The sequence below is a fragment of the Harmonia axyridis genome, chromosome 2 (assembly GCF_914767665.1).
Source record: "Harmonia axyridis chromosome 2, icHarAxyr1.1, whole genome shotgun sequence".
Lineage (NCBI taxonomy): Eukaryota > Metazoa > Arthropoda > Insecta > Coleoptera > Coccinellidae > Harmonia > Harmonia axyridis.
In genome coordinates this window covers 52,454,332-52,470,561 of record NC_059502.1, presented here as the reverse complement: position 1 = coordinate 52,470,561, position 16,230 = coordinate 52,454,332, and the positions used below count along the sequence as shown (strand labels likewise).

The following is a 16,230-nucleotide window of genomic DNA, read 5'->3' as shown; positions in this document are numbered from 1 at the left end:
TTACAAGTTTTTTAAAATGTTTATTTGTCAAGCTATTATGGCTCATGAAATGGCATTTAATAATAACTTACTAATAGATGGCTGTAATTCGCTGTTTGAAAGGTACAATATGGTTATTTTCATTTCAAACACATATATGTATATGTAAATACATATTAGACATTCGAATAAAATTTTTTCCTTTTCAAATTACTCGATTGATCCTAGATAAATTTTTCCGATGAAAAGCTACAATGAGTTGTATTATTTACTTCTTGTCACAAATTTCATAGTTTTTATATTTCTCCTCAATGAAAAAGGTCACAGACATAGACAAGATAATAGTCTTGAGTCTGAATGAAAAAAACCAACAATAAAACAATCATTTATCTTTTCAGAGGCAATTACGAATTTCTTGTATAAACGACCTCAAACTGTCTTTGGATTATTATTGGATTTCGTGTTTAAGCACCAAATCTTGCGTGCTTCAGGTAATTATCAAAAACTGACTGCACATATTTCAACCATCTTCAATCAAATAGACCGATAGTAGGAGAAGCTCACACGCGAATCAGCTCAAAAAAAACAGTAGGAGTGGCCTTTATCTGTGACTTCAAGGCTGTGAAAATTTTTGATTTACTTCTCGGAAAACAATTTTTTCATTTTGTTATATTTTATCCTAATTCTAAATAATACTGTGGATTGGCTTGGTTTCTACTTGTTCGAAATTCATTTTAAATCGAAAATTAAATGACAGTCATTATATTTCATCTTTTTTTTTCGTATTCCTGGTACTGTATGCATAATGGAAACTGTTTTGGAGGAAGCTAACCTTATGGTCATCAATATACATACCGGGTGTAATAGGATCATGGTACACACCCCTTATCTCCCTTAAATTTGAAGGTTATAGATTGAAATTTAGGATAATAATAATAATAATAATAGGTATTTATTTCCAGAATTGTATGTACATTACAAAATGATAAAAACAAGTCACAAATTCCTTACAAAAAAATAAATCAATGAACTAATATATCTATGATATTTGTACATGACAAAAGACTATAAATTCATTTAAAGAATATGGTTCACATTTAATTAACAGTTCGAATAATTGTCTCTTGAAGAGTTTAATTTCTTTAATTGATCTTATTTTTCTAGGTAAATAATTGAACAGTTTCATACTGATTTAGTAATTATTACGCTCTGTACTCGTTAGTCTGTGAATAGGTAATAGATATTCAATCATTATCCTGGTAGGATTCACATTTTTACAATCCTGAAAATAGGAATTGTTCTCAAACAAAAATAACAAGAGTTTATAGATATATAAACCAGGGGAAATTTAATGAAGGAAACATCACTCTTAAATTAAATTTCCCTGTTGGTTTCTTCTTTATTATCTTCTTCATTTTCCTCTTCACTTTCAACACTTTCTTCATCTTCTTCATATTCTTCATCACTGTCCATCTTGTCGAAACGATGTATATTGACATTCTGCCAATTTGTATCGAAGATAGTGAAGGTACCTTCGAAAATTAACGTTGTCCTACACATCGGACAACATTTGGAAGAACTGGAGCACCACCTGTCGATGCATTCTTTGTGAAAACAATGCCTGCAATCGGTTAGGTACAGTTCTCCAGTCAACCTACTCAGACATACGCTGCAGTCTTCCTCAAAAGTTATACCCCTAGGAAAAAAAAAGTACATATTAATTCGCTGTTTGATAGGTACAATATGGTTATCTTTCATTTCATACACATATATTGAACAAAAATTTCTTTATAAAAATGCAACATTCAGAAACTGAAGATAACATTCGATTATATTGTTTCAAAAATAATTAAAGAAAACAATGATGTAAAAGCATTACCTTTCTGTACAGTCGTTGTACAACTTTTCGAAACTGAACTCATATAAATGATCCAAAGACATCTTTTTAGCTTTAAAATTATCTGTTCTGTACTTCACCACTGTTGAACTGATACTAAGCTAGTAAGCGTACCAACACACTTAAGTACTCAAATACGTCAGGCGCGGATCCAGGACCCACTTTTGGGGGGGGGGGAAATTCTAGATTCTTCCGCCATTTTGGGACGTCATTTTTTTTTGCCGTTCATTAATATGGGTTTTCACAACATGCATTGAAGGTGGAATGTAGGATTATCAGACCAGGATAACCTCATTCGTCTTGATAGAGCACTCAAGGGAAAAGCTAGGGAAACTGTTAAAGCTCTTCTAATATCTCCAAGCAATGTTTCAAGGATAATCAATATGCTCGAGATGAATTTTGGTAGACCTGAATGGATTGTTCTATCTCTCATGGAAAAAGTGAAGAAAATCAGCCCTGTAAAAGAAGACAGTTTGGAATCCTGTATTTTTTTCTCAAACGCAGTTACTAATATGGTGGTCACGATGAGAAATGTTAATTCTTCACTATATTTGTTCCATCCGGAAATGTTAGTGAATATTGTTGAAAAACTTCCCACCATACAAAAGTACAACTGGGGAAAATATAAATATCAGAAAGATTTACAGGGAATACCAACATCCCTTGAAGATTTTGCAAATTGGTACGAAGAAGAGGTAAATTCTATGGCTTCTACAAGTAATCCATTCCAGAGAAGTAAACACATGTCAAGGAAAGAAACAGTTAGTTTTTCAAAAAAGTCCGAGCCGAGAAAGGCAGAAAATTCCAAAGTTTGTGTATTTTGCCAGAGAACGAATCATAAAATAGAGGAATGTGGTGAATTCATAGAGAAGACTATACCAGAAAGAAGACAATCAGTTATGAATTTGAGATTATGTTTTCTATGTCTCCAATTGGGTCACATGGCTAATAAATGTTTCCTCAGAACGAGATGTGGTATAATGGGTTGTAAAGGAAAGCATAGCAGTCTTCTTCATCTGGCAAGAGATCCAAACAGCTCATATCCAACTTTACAAGATAAAACAGCAGCTTCGAGTGAATTTTGTGCGAAATTGAACGATGTGGATCAAAAAACTCTGCTGAGAATAGCACCAGTTATACTTCGTGGGCCTTATAATGAAATCAAGACATTTGCCTTATTCGATGAAGGCTCCACATGCTCGATGATGGATGAAAATTTAGCTATGAAATTGAACCTCTCTGGACCCATCGTTCCACTCCGTTTTCAATGGACAAATAACATTACCCATTTCGATGATGAATCGAAAATGGTTGATGTTGATATTTCTGCCGACAGCAATAAACAAATCTTCTATAATCTGAAAAATTTGAGGACTGTTAAAAACTTGAGTATACCAAACCAGAAAATCAATGTAGATCTTTTGTCTCAGAATTTCCCACATTTGAACCGGAAAATTCTAGAGGCCGTAGAGAATGCAACTCCAGAAATTCTCATTGGCCAAGACAATTGCGGACTAATTATACCACGTCAGGTCATACAACCAAAAATGAATCAACCTATAATGTCCAAATCCAAATTAGGTTGGACTATTCATGGAGCACTCACTGATTCAACTGATGGAAATGAAATGAATCATGCAACTCTTTGTTGCCGACATATTGAAGATGATGAACTCCATCGTATGGTGAAAGATAGTTTCAAGTTAGAAGCTTTCGGAGTGAATGAAAAAATCATCAGCTCAGTAGAAGATCGCAAAGCACTTGAAATCATGAATAGCACAGCTAAAAGAATTGGTAACCGTTGGGAAATTGGACACCTTTGGAGAAATATGGATGTCGCATTTCCTGACAGCAAAGTAAACGCACTCAACCGTCTTTCCTGCATGGAGAGGAAAATGAAGAAAGATTGTGAATTCGCAAAGCAGTACCGTGAGAAGATCCAGGATTACATCAACAAGGGTTATGCAAGAAAATTAGAGTTAGAGGAGATTACAGAAAATCCGAGAAACTGGTTTTTACCACATTTTGCAGTGTGGAACGTCCATAAGCCCGGTAAAATTAGACTTGTCTTTGACGCTGCTGCAAGATCATTTGGATATAGCCTCAATGACTTTTTACTACAAGGTCCAGACTTTGTTCCTTCCTTGGTTTCCGTTTTATGGCGCTTTAGGCAGGGAAAAATTGCATTTAGTGGGGACATCAGGGAAATGTTTCACCAAGTGTTAATAAAAAAGGAAGATCGATGTGCTCAACGATTTCTTTGGCATGATGAAAATAACCTTGGTGGAATTCCGGATGTTTATGAAATGAATGTTATGATCTTCGGTGCCGTGTCTTCTCCATCCGTAGCCCAATTCATCAAGAACAGGAATGCTGAATGTTTCGAAGATAAATTCCCTGGAATAAGCAGAGCAATGAAGAGACAACATTATGTTGACGATTATTTGGATTCATGTAGCACATACGAGGAAGCTATTCAAAGAGTACGAGATGTAATTTATGTTCATAATCAAGTTGGTTTTGAAATGGTGAAATGGATTAGTAACTCCAAGAGCGTTCTAGAATCAATTCCAAAATGTCTTCGTGCTGAATCAGAAAAAAACATTAAAATTGATTCACAAGAAATCAAAAGAGTTCTTGGATTGTCTTGGTCTCCAGAAACTGACCAATTCATATATTCGCTGAACTTTCACAAAATTCCTATTGAAAAAACATCAGGATCAATAGCACCAACGAAACGGAAGGTCTTGCGGATCATCATGTCAATATTTGATCCTTTCGGGTTTTTGGCAACTTTGATCATAAAGGCGAATGTGTTTTGTGATGCGCGTGATAAGGCTTATTCCTATGTTGCTTACTTCAGAACAGAAGAAAAGGAGGATAATACTGAAACACATGTCTGCTTTGTTACTGCTGAGTATAAAGTTGCGCCATTGACTCAGCAAATCATACCCAAATTAGAGTTACAAGGAGCAGTGTTGGCATGCAGACTATCCAAGAAAATATGGGAAGAAGTTGAACATAAAATTCGCGAAACACATTATTGGACTGATTCATTGGTGGTACTTAAACAAATAAGATCCCAGTCGAGAAGGTTTCCTATGTTCGTGTCATGTCGAATAGGAGAAATCCATGAAAATGCAGATGTTTTCCAGTGGCACTGGGATCCTTCTGAAGAAAATGTAGCAGATCAGGCTACCAAAGAATTGAAAAATATCGATCTTAAACAAGATGGAGATTGGTTTAGCGGACCATCGTTTTTGGGAAAACCAAGGAAATTATGGTATTGTGAGGGTGGCAAAAATTCAAACGAAGAAAGGCATTTATAAAAGACCTGTTACGAAGCTGTGCATCCTTCCGACCACTTAGTGAAGATTTAAGTTCTTCACAGGGGGGAGAAATGTTAAGGCCAAATTCATTTTTTAATTTGACAGACGAGTGAACAGGAAATCAAGGGAGTTTAGTTTTTTGATAGTTCTGAATTGTCAAGTTTTCAAATAAAAAAGTTATTGAAGAATATCACATTTGAATTTACACCATTATTTAACTTTCTAATAGATAACAGAGGTATCCATAAGAATTTGTGAATAAACTAAATTAGGTCCTGATATCAGCAACTAAATTCTTATTGTTCAGGGGTCAGTGATAAATAAATACCACGAAAAAAAAATTATAAAACAAATAAACATTTTAAAAAAACTTCAAGAAAAGCGTCTAACTTTTTCTGCTTATCTGATCACGTTATGGTCATTAAAACATTATTTAATTATTTACCGATAGATAGTTGAATAATTCTCATACTTTCTTCTTAAAGTTATTCAACTATCTGTTTGTAATTAAAAAATGGATTAATAATTTTTTATGCATGATGTTATCAGATAAGTCACTATTGTTTGATGACTTCTTACAAGTTTTTTAAAATGTTTATTTGTCAAGCTATTATGGCTCATGAAATGGCATTTAATAATAACTTACTAATAGATGGCTGTAATTCGCTGTTTGAAAGATACAATATGGTTATTTTCATTTCAAACACATATATGTATATCTAAATACATATTAGACATTCGAATAAAATTTTTTCCTTTTCAAATTACTCGATTGATCCTAGATAAATTTTTTCGATGAAAAGCTACAATGAGTTGTATTATTTACTTCTTGTCACAAATTTCATAGTTTTTATATTTCTCCTCAATGAAAAAGGTCACAGACATAGACAAGATAATTGTCTTGAGTCTGAATGAAAAAAACCAACAATAAAACAATCATTTATCTTTTCAGAGGCAATTACGAATTTCTTGTATAAACGACCTCAAACTGTCTTTGGATTATTATTGGATTTCGTGTTTAAACACCAAATCTTGCGTGCTTCAGGTAATTATCAAAAACTGACTGCACATATTTCAACCATCTTCAATCAAATAGACCGATAGTAGGAGAAGCTCACACGCGAATCAGCTCAAAAAAAACAGTAGGAGTGGCCTTTATCTGTGACTTCAAGGCTGTGAAAATTTTTGATTTACTTCTCGGAAAACAATTTTTTCATTTTGTTATATTTTATCCTAATTCTAAATAATACTGTGGATTGGCTTGGTTTCTACTTGTTCGAAATTCATTTTAAATCGAAAATTAAATGACAGTCATTATATTTCATCTTTTTTTTTCGTATTCCTGGTACTGTATGCATAATGGAAACTGTTTTGGAGGAAGCTAACCTTATGGTCATCAATATACATACCGGGTGTAATAGGATCATGGTACACACCCCTTATCTCCCTTAAATTTGAAGGTTATAGATTGAAATTTAGGATAATAATAATAATAATAATAGGTATTTATTTCCAGAATTGTATGTTCATTACAAAATGATAAAAACAAGTCACAAATTCCTTACAAAAAAATAAATCAATGAACTAATATATCTATGATATTTGTACATGACAAAAGACTATAAATTCATTTAAAGAATATGGTTCACATTTAATTAACAGTTCGAATAATTGTCTCTTGAAGAGTTTAATTTCTTTAATTGATCTTATTTTTCTAGGTAAATGATTGAACAGTTTCATACTGATTTAGTAATTATTACGCTCTGTACTCGTTAGTCTGTGAATAGGTAATAGATATTCAATCATTATCCTGGTAGGATTCACATTTTTACAATCCTGAAAATAGGAATTGTTCTCAAACAAAAATAACAAGAGTTTATAGATATATAAACCAGGGGAAATTTAATGAAGGAAACATCACTCTTAAATTAAATTTCCCTGTTGGTTTCTTCTTTATTATCTTCTTCATTTTCCTCTTCACTTTCAACACTTTCTTCATCTTCTTCATATTCTTCATCACTGTCCATCTTGTCGAAACGATGTATATTGACATTCTGCCAATTTGTATCGAAGATAGTGAAGGTACCTTCGAAAATTAACGTTGTCCTACACATCGGACAACATTTGGAAGAACTGGAGCACCACCTGTCGATGCATTCTTTGTGAAAACAATGCCTGCAATCGGTTAGGTACAGTTCTCCAGTCAACCTACTCAGACATACGCTGCAGTCTTCCTCAAAAGTTATACCCCTAGGAAAAAAAAAGTACATATTAATTCGCTGTTTGATAGGTACAATATGGTTATCGTTCATTTCATACACATATATTGAACAAAAATTTCTTTATAAAAATGCAACATTCAGAAACTGAAGATAACATTCGATTATATTGTTTCAAAAATAATTAAAGAAAACAATGATGTAAAAGCATTACCTTTCTGTACAGTCGTTGTACAACTTTTCGAAACTGAACTCATATAAATGATCCAAAGACATCTTTTTAGCTTTAAAATTATCTGTTCTGTACTTCACCACTGTTGAACTGATACTAAGCTAGTAAGCGTACCAACACACTTAAGTACTCAAATACGTCAGGCGCGGATCCAGGACCCACTTTTGGGGGGGGGGGAAAATTCTAGATTCTTCCGCCATTTTGGGACGTCATTTTTTTTTGCCGTTCATTAATATGGGTTTTCACAAAATGCATTGAAGGTGGAATGAATAGAATAAAAAATGTCCCCATTCATTTACTTGTATTTTCACATTATATGAAGTAACAAAGTGTATTAATTACATATCGATATTTATTTTGAAGTATCAAACTACTCAAACTGATTTCGAAATTCAATCTAAACAATGTGAAAAGAGAATATGATTTTTATTTTCGTTCAATTATATCTGATTTATTTTATCACCTTGGTAAAAATAAATATTTCAAAAAAGGGTTAAACTGTCGTTTCTTATTTATTGACAGATACATTCCAAGAATTATTCATATGATAATACATTAGATAGTTAAAATTTTCAGAATGGCCGTCAACCTCATCAGGTAAGTCATTATAAATATGACAAATAAATATTTTAAATGTACCTACACTCATTAAGAGTACCTAAGTCAAACTTTTGTTGGTTATCTGATGATGCCACGTTCATTAAACCATTATTTAACTTTCTAATAGATAACAGAGGTATCCATAAGAATTTGTGAATAAACTAAATTAGGTCCTGATATCAGCAACTAAATTCTTATTGTTCAGGGGTCAGTGATAAATAAATACCACGAAAAAAAAAATTATAAAACAAATAAACATTTTAAAAAAAATTCAAGAAAAGCGTCTAACTTTTTCTGCTTATCTGATCACGTTATGGTCATTAAAGCATTATTTAATTATTCACTGATAGATAGTTGAATAATTCTCATACTTTCTTCTTAAAGTTATTCAACTATCTGTTTGTAATTAAAAAATGGATTAATAATTTTTTATGCATGATGTTATCAGATAAGTCACTATTGTTTGATGACTTCTTACAAGTTTTTTAAAATGTTTATTTGTCAAGCTATTATGGCTCATGAAATGGCATTTAATAATAACTTACTAATAGATGGCTGTAATTCGCTGTTTGAAAGGTACAATATGGTTATTTTCATTTCAAACACATATATGTATATCTAAATACATATTAGACATTCGAATAAAATTTTTTCCTTTTCAAATTACTCGATTGATCCTAGATAAATTTTTTCGATGAAAAGCTACAATGAGTTGTATTATTTACTTCTTGTCACAAATTTCATAGTTTTTATATTTCTCCTCAATGAAAAAGGTCACAGACATAGACAAGATAATTGTCTTGAGTCTGAATGAAAAAAACCAACAATAAAACAATCATTTATCTTTTCAGAGGCAATTACGAATTTCTTGTATAAACGACCTCAAACTGTCTTTGGATTATTATTGGATTTCGTGTTTAAACACCAAATCTTGCGTGCTTCAGGTAATTATCAAAAACTGACTGCACATATTTCAACCATCTTCAATCAAATAGACCGATAGTAGGAGAAGCTCACACGCGAATCAGCTCAAAAAAAACAGTAGGAGTGGCCTTTATCTGTGACTTCAAGGCTGTGAAAATTTTTGATTTACTTCTCGGAAAACAATTTTTTCATTTTGTTATATTTTATCCTAATTCTAAATAATACTGTGGATTGGCTTGGTTTCTACTTGTTCGAAATTCATTTTAAATCGAAAATTAAATGACAGTCATTATATTTCATCTTTTTTTTTCGTATTCCTGGTACTGTATGCATAATGGAAACTGTTTTGGAGGAAGCTAACCTTATGGTCATCAATATACATACCGGGTGTAATAGGATCATGGTACACACCCCTTATCTCCCTTAAATTTGAAGGTTATAGATTGAAATTTAGGATAATAATAATAATAATAATAGGTATTTATTTCCAGAATTGTATGTTCATTACAAAATGATAAAAACAAGTCACAAATTCCTTACAAAAAAATAAATCAATGAACTAATATATCTATGATATTTGTACATGACAAAAGACTATAAATTCATTTAAAGAATATGGTTCACATTTAATTAACAGTTCGAATAATTGTCTCTTGAAGAGTTTAATTTCTTTAATTGATCTTATTTTTCTAGGTAAATGATTGAACAGTTTCATACTGATTTAGTAATTATTACGCTCTGTACTCGTTAGTCTGTGAATAGGTAATAGATATTCAATCATTATCCTGGTAGGATTCACATTTTTACAATCCTGAAAATAGGAATTGTTCTCAAACAAAAATAACAAGAGTTTATAGATATATAAACCAGGGGAAATTTAATGAAGGAAACATCACTCTTAAATTAAATTTCCCTGTTGGTTTCTTCTTTATTATCTTCTTCATTTTCCTCTTCACTTTCAACACTTTCTTCATCTTCTTCATATTCTTCATCACTGTCCATCTTGTCGAAACGATGTATATTGACATTCTGCCAATTTGTATCGAAGATAGTGAAGGTACCTTCGAAAATTAACGTTGTCCTACACATCGGACAACATTTGGAAGAACTGGAGCACCACCTGTCGATGCATTCTTTGTGAAAACAATGCCTGCAATCGGTTAGGTACAGTTCTCCAGTCAACCTACTCAGACATACGCTGCAGTCTTCCTCAAAAGTTATACCCCTAGGAAAAAAAAAGTACATATTAATTCGCTGTTTGATAGGTACAATATGGTTATCGTTCATTTCATACACATATATTGAACAAAAATTTCTTTATAAAAATGCAACATTCAGAAACTGAAGATAACATTCGATTATATTGTTTCAAAAATAATTAAAGAAAACAATGATGTAAAAGCATTACCTTTCTGTACAGTCGTTGTACAACTTTTCGAAACTGAACTCATATAAATGATCCAAAGACATCTTTTTAGCTTTAAAATTATCTGTTCTGTACTTCACCACTGTTGAACTGATACTAAGCTAGTAAGCGTACCAACACACTTAAGTACTCAAATACGTCAGGCGCGGATCCAGGACCCACTTTTGGGGGGGGGGGAAAATTCTAGATTCTTCCGCCATTTTGGGACGTCATTTTTTTTTGCCGTTCATTAATATGGGTTTTCACAAAATGCATTGAAGGTGGAATGAATAGAATAAAAAATGTCCCCATTCATTTACTTGTATTTTCACATTATATGAAGTAACAAAGTGTATTAATTACATATCGATATTTATTTTGAAGTATCAAACTACTCAAACTGATTTCGAAATTCAATCTAAACAATGTGAAAAGAGAATATGATTTTTATTTTCGTTCAATTATATCTGATTTATTTTATCACCTTGGTAAAAATAAATATTTCAAAAAAGGGTTAAACTGTCGTTTCTTATTTATTGACAGATACATTCCAAGAATTATTCATATGATAATACATTAGATAGTTAAAATTTTCAGAATGGCCGTCAACCTCATCAGGTAAGTCATTATAAATATGACAAATAAATATTTTAAATGTACCTACACTCATTAAGAGTACCTAAGTCAAACTTTTGTTGGTTATCTGATGATGCCACGTTCATTAAACCATTATTTAACTTTCTAATAGATAACAGAGGTATCCATAAGAATTTGTGAATAAACTAAATTAGGTCCTGATATCAGCAACTAAATTCTTATTGTTCAGGGGTCAGTGATAAATAAATACCACGAAAAAAAAAATTATAAAACAAATAAACATTTTAAAAAAAATTCAAGAAAAGCGTCTAACTTTTTCTGCTTATCTGATCACGTTATGGTCATTAAAGCATTATTTAATTATTCACTGATAGATAGTTGAATAATTCTCATACTTTCTTCTTAAAGTTATTCAACTATCTGTTTGTAATTAAAAAATGGATTAATAATTTTTTATGCATGATGTTATCAGATAAGTCACTATTGTTTGATGACTTCTTACAAGTTTTTTAAAATGTTTATTTGTCAAGCTATTATGGCTCATGAAATGGCATTTAATAATAACTTACTAATAGATGGCTGTAATTCGCTGTTTGAAAGGTACAATATGGTTATTTTCATTTCAAACACATATATGTATATCTAAATACATATTAGACATTCGAATAAAATTTTTTCCTTTTCAAATTACTCGATTGATCCTAGATAAATTTTTTCGATGAAAAGCTACAATGAGTTGTATTATTTACTTCTTGTCACAAATTTCATAGTTTTTATATTTCTCCTCAATGAAAAAGGTCACAGACATAGACAAGATAATTGTCTTGAGTCTGAATGAAAAAAACCAACAATAAAACAATCATTTATCTTTTCAGAGGCAATTACGAATTTCTTGTATAAACGACCTCAAACTGTCTTTGGATTATTATTGGATTTCGTGTTTAAACACCAAATCTTGCGTGCTTCAGGTAATTATCAAAAACTGACTGCACATATTTCAACCATCTTCAATCAAATAGACCGATAGTAGGAGAAGCTCACACGCGAATCAGCTCAAAAAAAACAGTAGGAGTGGCCTTTATCTGTGACTTCAAGGCTGTGAAAATTTTTGATTTACTTCTCGGAAAACAATTTTTTCATTTTGTTATATTTTATCCTAATTCTAAATAATACTGTGGATTGGCTTGGTTTCTACTTGTTCGAAATTCATTTTAAATCGAAAATTAAATGACAGTCATTATATTTCATCTTTTTTTTTCGTATTCCTGGTACTGTATGCATAATGGAAACTGTTTTGGAGGAAGCTAACCTTATGGTCATCAATATACATACCGGGTGTAATAGGATCATGGTACACACCCCTTATCTTCCTTAAATTTGAAGGTTATAGATTGAAATTTAGGATAATAATAATAATAGGTATTTATTTCCAGAATTGTATGTACATTACAAAATGATAAAAACAAGTCACAAATTCCTTACAAAAAAATAAATCAATGAACTAATATATCTATGATATTTGTACATGACAAAAGACTATAAATTCATTTAAAGAATATGGTTCACATTTAATTAACAGTTCGAATAATTGTCTCTTGAAGAGTTTAATTTCTTTAATTGATCTTATTTTTCTAGGTAAATGATTGAACAGTTTCATACTGATTTAGTAATTATTACGCTCTGTACTCGTTAGTCTGTGAATAGGTAATAGATATTCAATCATTATCCTGGTAGGATTCACATTTTTACAATCCTGAAAATAGGAAATTTAATGAAGGAAACATCACTCTTAAATTAAATTTCCCTGTTGGTTTCTTCTTTATTATCTTCTTCATTTTCCTCTTCACTTTCAACACTTTCTTCATCTTCTTCATATTCTTCATCACTGTCCATCTTGTCGAAACGATGTATATTAACATTCTGCCAATTTGTATCGAAGATAGTGAAGGTACCTTCGAAAATTAACGTTGTCCTACACATCGGACAACATTTGGAAGAACTGGAGCACCACCTGTCGATGCATTCTTTGTGAAAACAATGCCTGCAATCGGTTAGGTACAGTTCTCCAGTCAACCTACTCAGACATACGCTGCAGTCTTCCTCAAAAGTTATACCCCTAGGAAAAAAAAAGTACATATTAATTCGCTGTTTGATAGGTACAATATGGTTATCGTTCATTTCATACACATATATTGAACAAAAATTTCTTTATAAAAATGCAACATTCAGAAACTGAAGATAACATTCGATTATATTGTTTCAAAAATAATTAAAGAAAACAATGATGTAAAAGCATTACCTTTCTGTACAGTCGTTGTACAACTTTTCGAAACTGAACTCATATAAATGATCCAAAGACATCTTTTTAGCTTTAAAATTATCTGTTCTGTACTTCACCACTGTTGAACTGATACTAAGCTAGTAAGCGTACCAACACACTTAAGTACTCAAATACGTCAGGCGCGGATCCAGGACCCACTTTTGGGGGGGGGGGGAAATTCTAGATTCTTCCGCCATTTTGGGACGTCATTTTTTTTTGCCGTTCATTAATATGGGTTTTCACAAAATGCATTGAAGGTGGAATGAATAGAATAAAAAATGTCCCCATTCATTTACTTGTATTTTCACATTATATGAAGTAACAAAGTGTATTAATTACATATCGATATTTATTTTGAAGTATCAAACTACTCAAACTGATTTCGTTCTTTAGTTGAACGTTTCGAAATTCAATCTAAACAATGTGAAAAGAGAATATGATTTTTATTTTCGTTCAATTATATCTGATTTATTTTATCACCTTGGTAAAAATAAATATTTCAAAAAAGGGTTAAACTGTCGTTTCTTATTTGTTGACAGATACATTCCAAGAATTATTCATCTGATAATACATTAGATAGTTAAAATTTTCAGAATGGTCGTCAACCTCATTAGGTAAGTCATTATAAATATGACAAATAAATATTTTAAATGTACCTACACTCATTAAGAGTACCTAAGTCAAACTTTTGTTGGTTATCTGATGATGCCACGTTCATTAAACCATTATTTAACTTTCTAATAGATAACAGAGGTATCCATAAGAATTTGTGAATAAACTAAATTAGGTCCTGATATCAGCAACTAAATTCTTATTGTTCAGGGGTCAGTGATAAATAAATACCACGAAAAAAAAATTATAAAACAAATAAACATTTTAAAAAAACTTCAAGAAAAGCGTCTAACTTTTTCTGCTTATCTGATCACGTTATGGTCATTAAAGCATTATTTAATTATTTACTGATAGATAGTTGAATAATTCTCATACTTTCTTCTTAAAGTTATTCAACTATCTGTTTGTAATTAAAAAATGGATTAATAATTTTTTATGCATGATGTTATCAGATAAGTCACTATTGTTTGATGACTTCTTACAAGTTTTTTAAAATGTTTATTTGTCAAGCTATTATGGCTCATGAAATGGCATTTAATAATAACTTACTAATAGATGGCTGTAATTCGCTGTTTGAAAGGTACAATATGGTTATTTTCATTTCAAACACATATATGTATATCTAAATACATATTAGACATTCGAATAAAATTTTTTCCTTTTCAAATTACTCGATTGATCCTAGATAAATTTTTCCGATGAAAAGCTACAATGAGTTGTATTATTTACTTCTTGTCACAAATTTCATAGTTTTTATATTTCTCCTCAATGAAAAAGGTCACAGACATAGACAAGATAATTGTCTTGAGTCTGAATGAAAAAAACCAACAATAAAACAATCATTTATCTTTTCAGAGGCAATTACGAATTTCTTGTATAAACGACCTCAAACTGTCTTTGGATTATTATTGGATTTCGTGTTTAAACACCAAATCTTGCGTGCTTCAGGTAATTATCAAAAACTGACTGCACATATTTCAACCATCTTCAATCAAATAGACCGATAGTAGGAGAAGCTCACACGCGAATCAGCTCAAAAAAAACAGTAGGAGTGGCCTTTATCTGTGACTTCAAGGCTGTGAAAATTTTTGATTTACTTCTCGGAAAACAATTTTTTCATTTTGTTATATTTTATCCTAATTCTAAATAATACTGTGGATTGGCTTGGTTTCTACTTGTTCGAAATTCATTTTAAATCGAAAATTAAATGACAGTCATTATATTTCATCTTTTTTTTTCGTATTCCTGGTACTGTATGCATAATGGAAACTGTTTTGGAGGAAGCTAACCTTATGGTCATCAATATACATACCGGGTGTAATAGGATCATGGTACACACCCCTTATCTCCCTTAAATTTGAAGGTTATAGATTGAAATTTAGGATAATAATAATAATAATAATAGGTATTTATTTCCAGAATTGTATGTACATTACAAAATGATAAAAACAAGTCACAAATTCCTTACAAAAAAATAAATCAATGAACTAATATATCTATGATATTTGTACATGACAAAAGACTATAAATTCATTTAAAGAATATGGTTCACATTTAATTAACAGTTCGAATAATTGTCTCTTGAAGAGTTTAATTTCTTTAATTGATCTTATTTTTCTAGGTAAATGATTGAACAGTTTCATACTGATTTAGTAATTATTACGCTCTGTACTCGTTAGTCTGTGAATAGGTAATAGATATTCAATCATTATCCTGGTAGGATTCACATTTTTACAATCCTGAAAATAGGAATTGTTCTCAAACAAAAATAACAAGAGTTTATAGATATATAAACAAGGGGAAATTTAATGAAGGAAACATCACTCTTAAATTAAATTTCCCTGTTGGTTTCTTCTTTATTATCTTCTTCATTTTCCTCTTCACTTTCAACACTTTCTTCATCTTCTTCATATTCTTCATCACTGTCCATCTTGTCGAAACGATGTATATTGACATTCTGCCAATTTGTATCGAAGATAGTGAAGGTACCTTCGAAAATTAACGTTGTCCTACACATCGGACAACATTTGGAAGAACTGGAGCACCACCTGTCGATGCATTCTTTGTGAAAACAATGCCTGCAATCGGTTAGGTACAGTTCTCCAGTCAACCTACT

At 31.3% G+C, this 16,230-nt stretch overlaps 1 protein-coding gene across 1 annotated transcript; it reads left to right on the top strand.

The window, feature by feature from the left end:
* Positions 1 to 2,259: 2,259 nt before the first annotated feature.
* On the top strand, positions 2,260 to 5,205 carry LOC123673402. Its single transcript, XM_045607888.1, has one exon. The coding sequence runs from the start codon at positions 2,260 to 2,262 to the stop codon at positions 5,203 to 5,205; it is 2,946 nt and encodes a 981-aa protein (XP_045463844.1).
* The last annotated feature ends 11,025 nt before the right edge of the window (positions 5,206 to 16,230 follow it).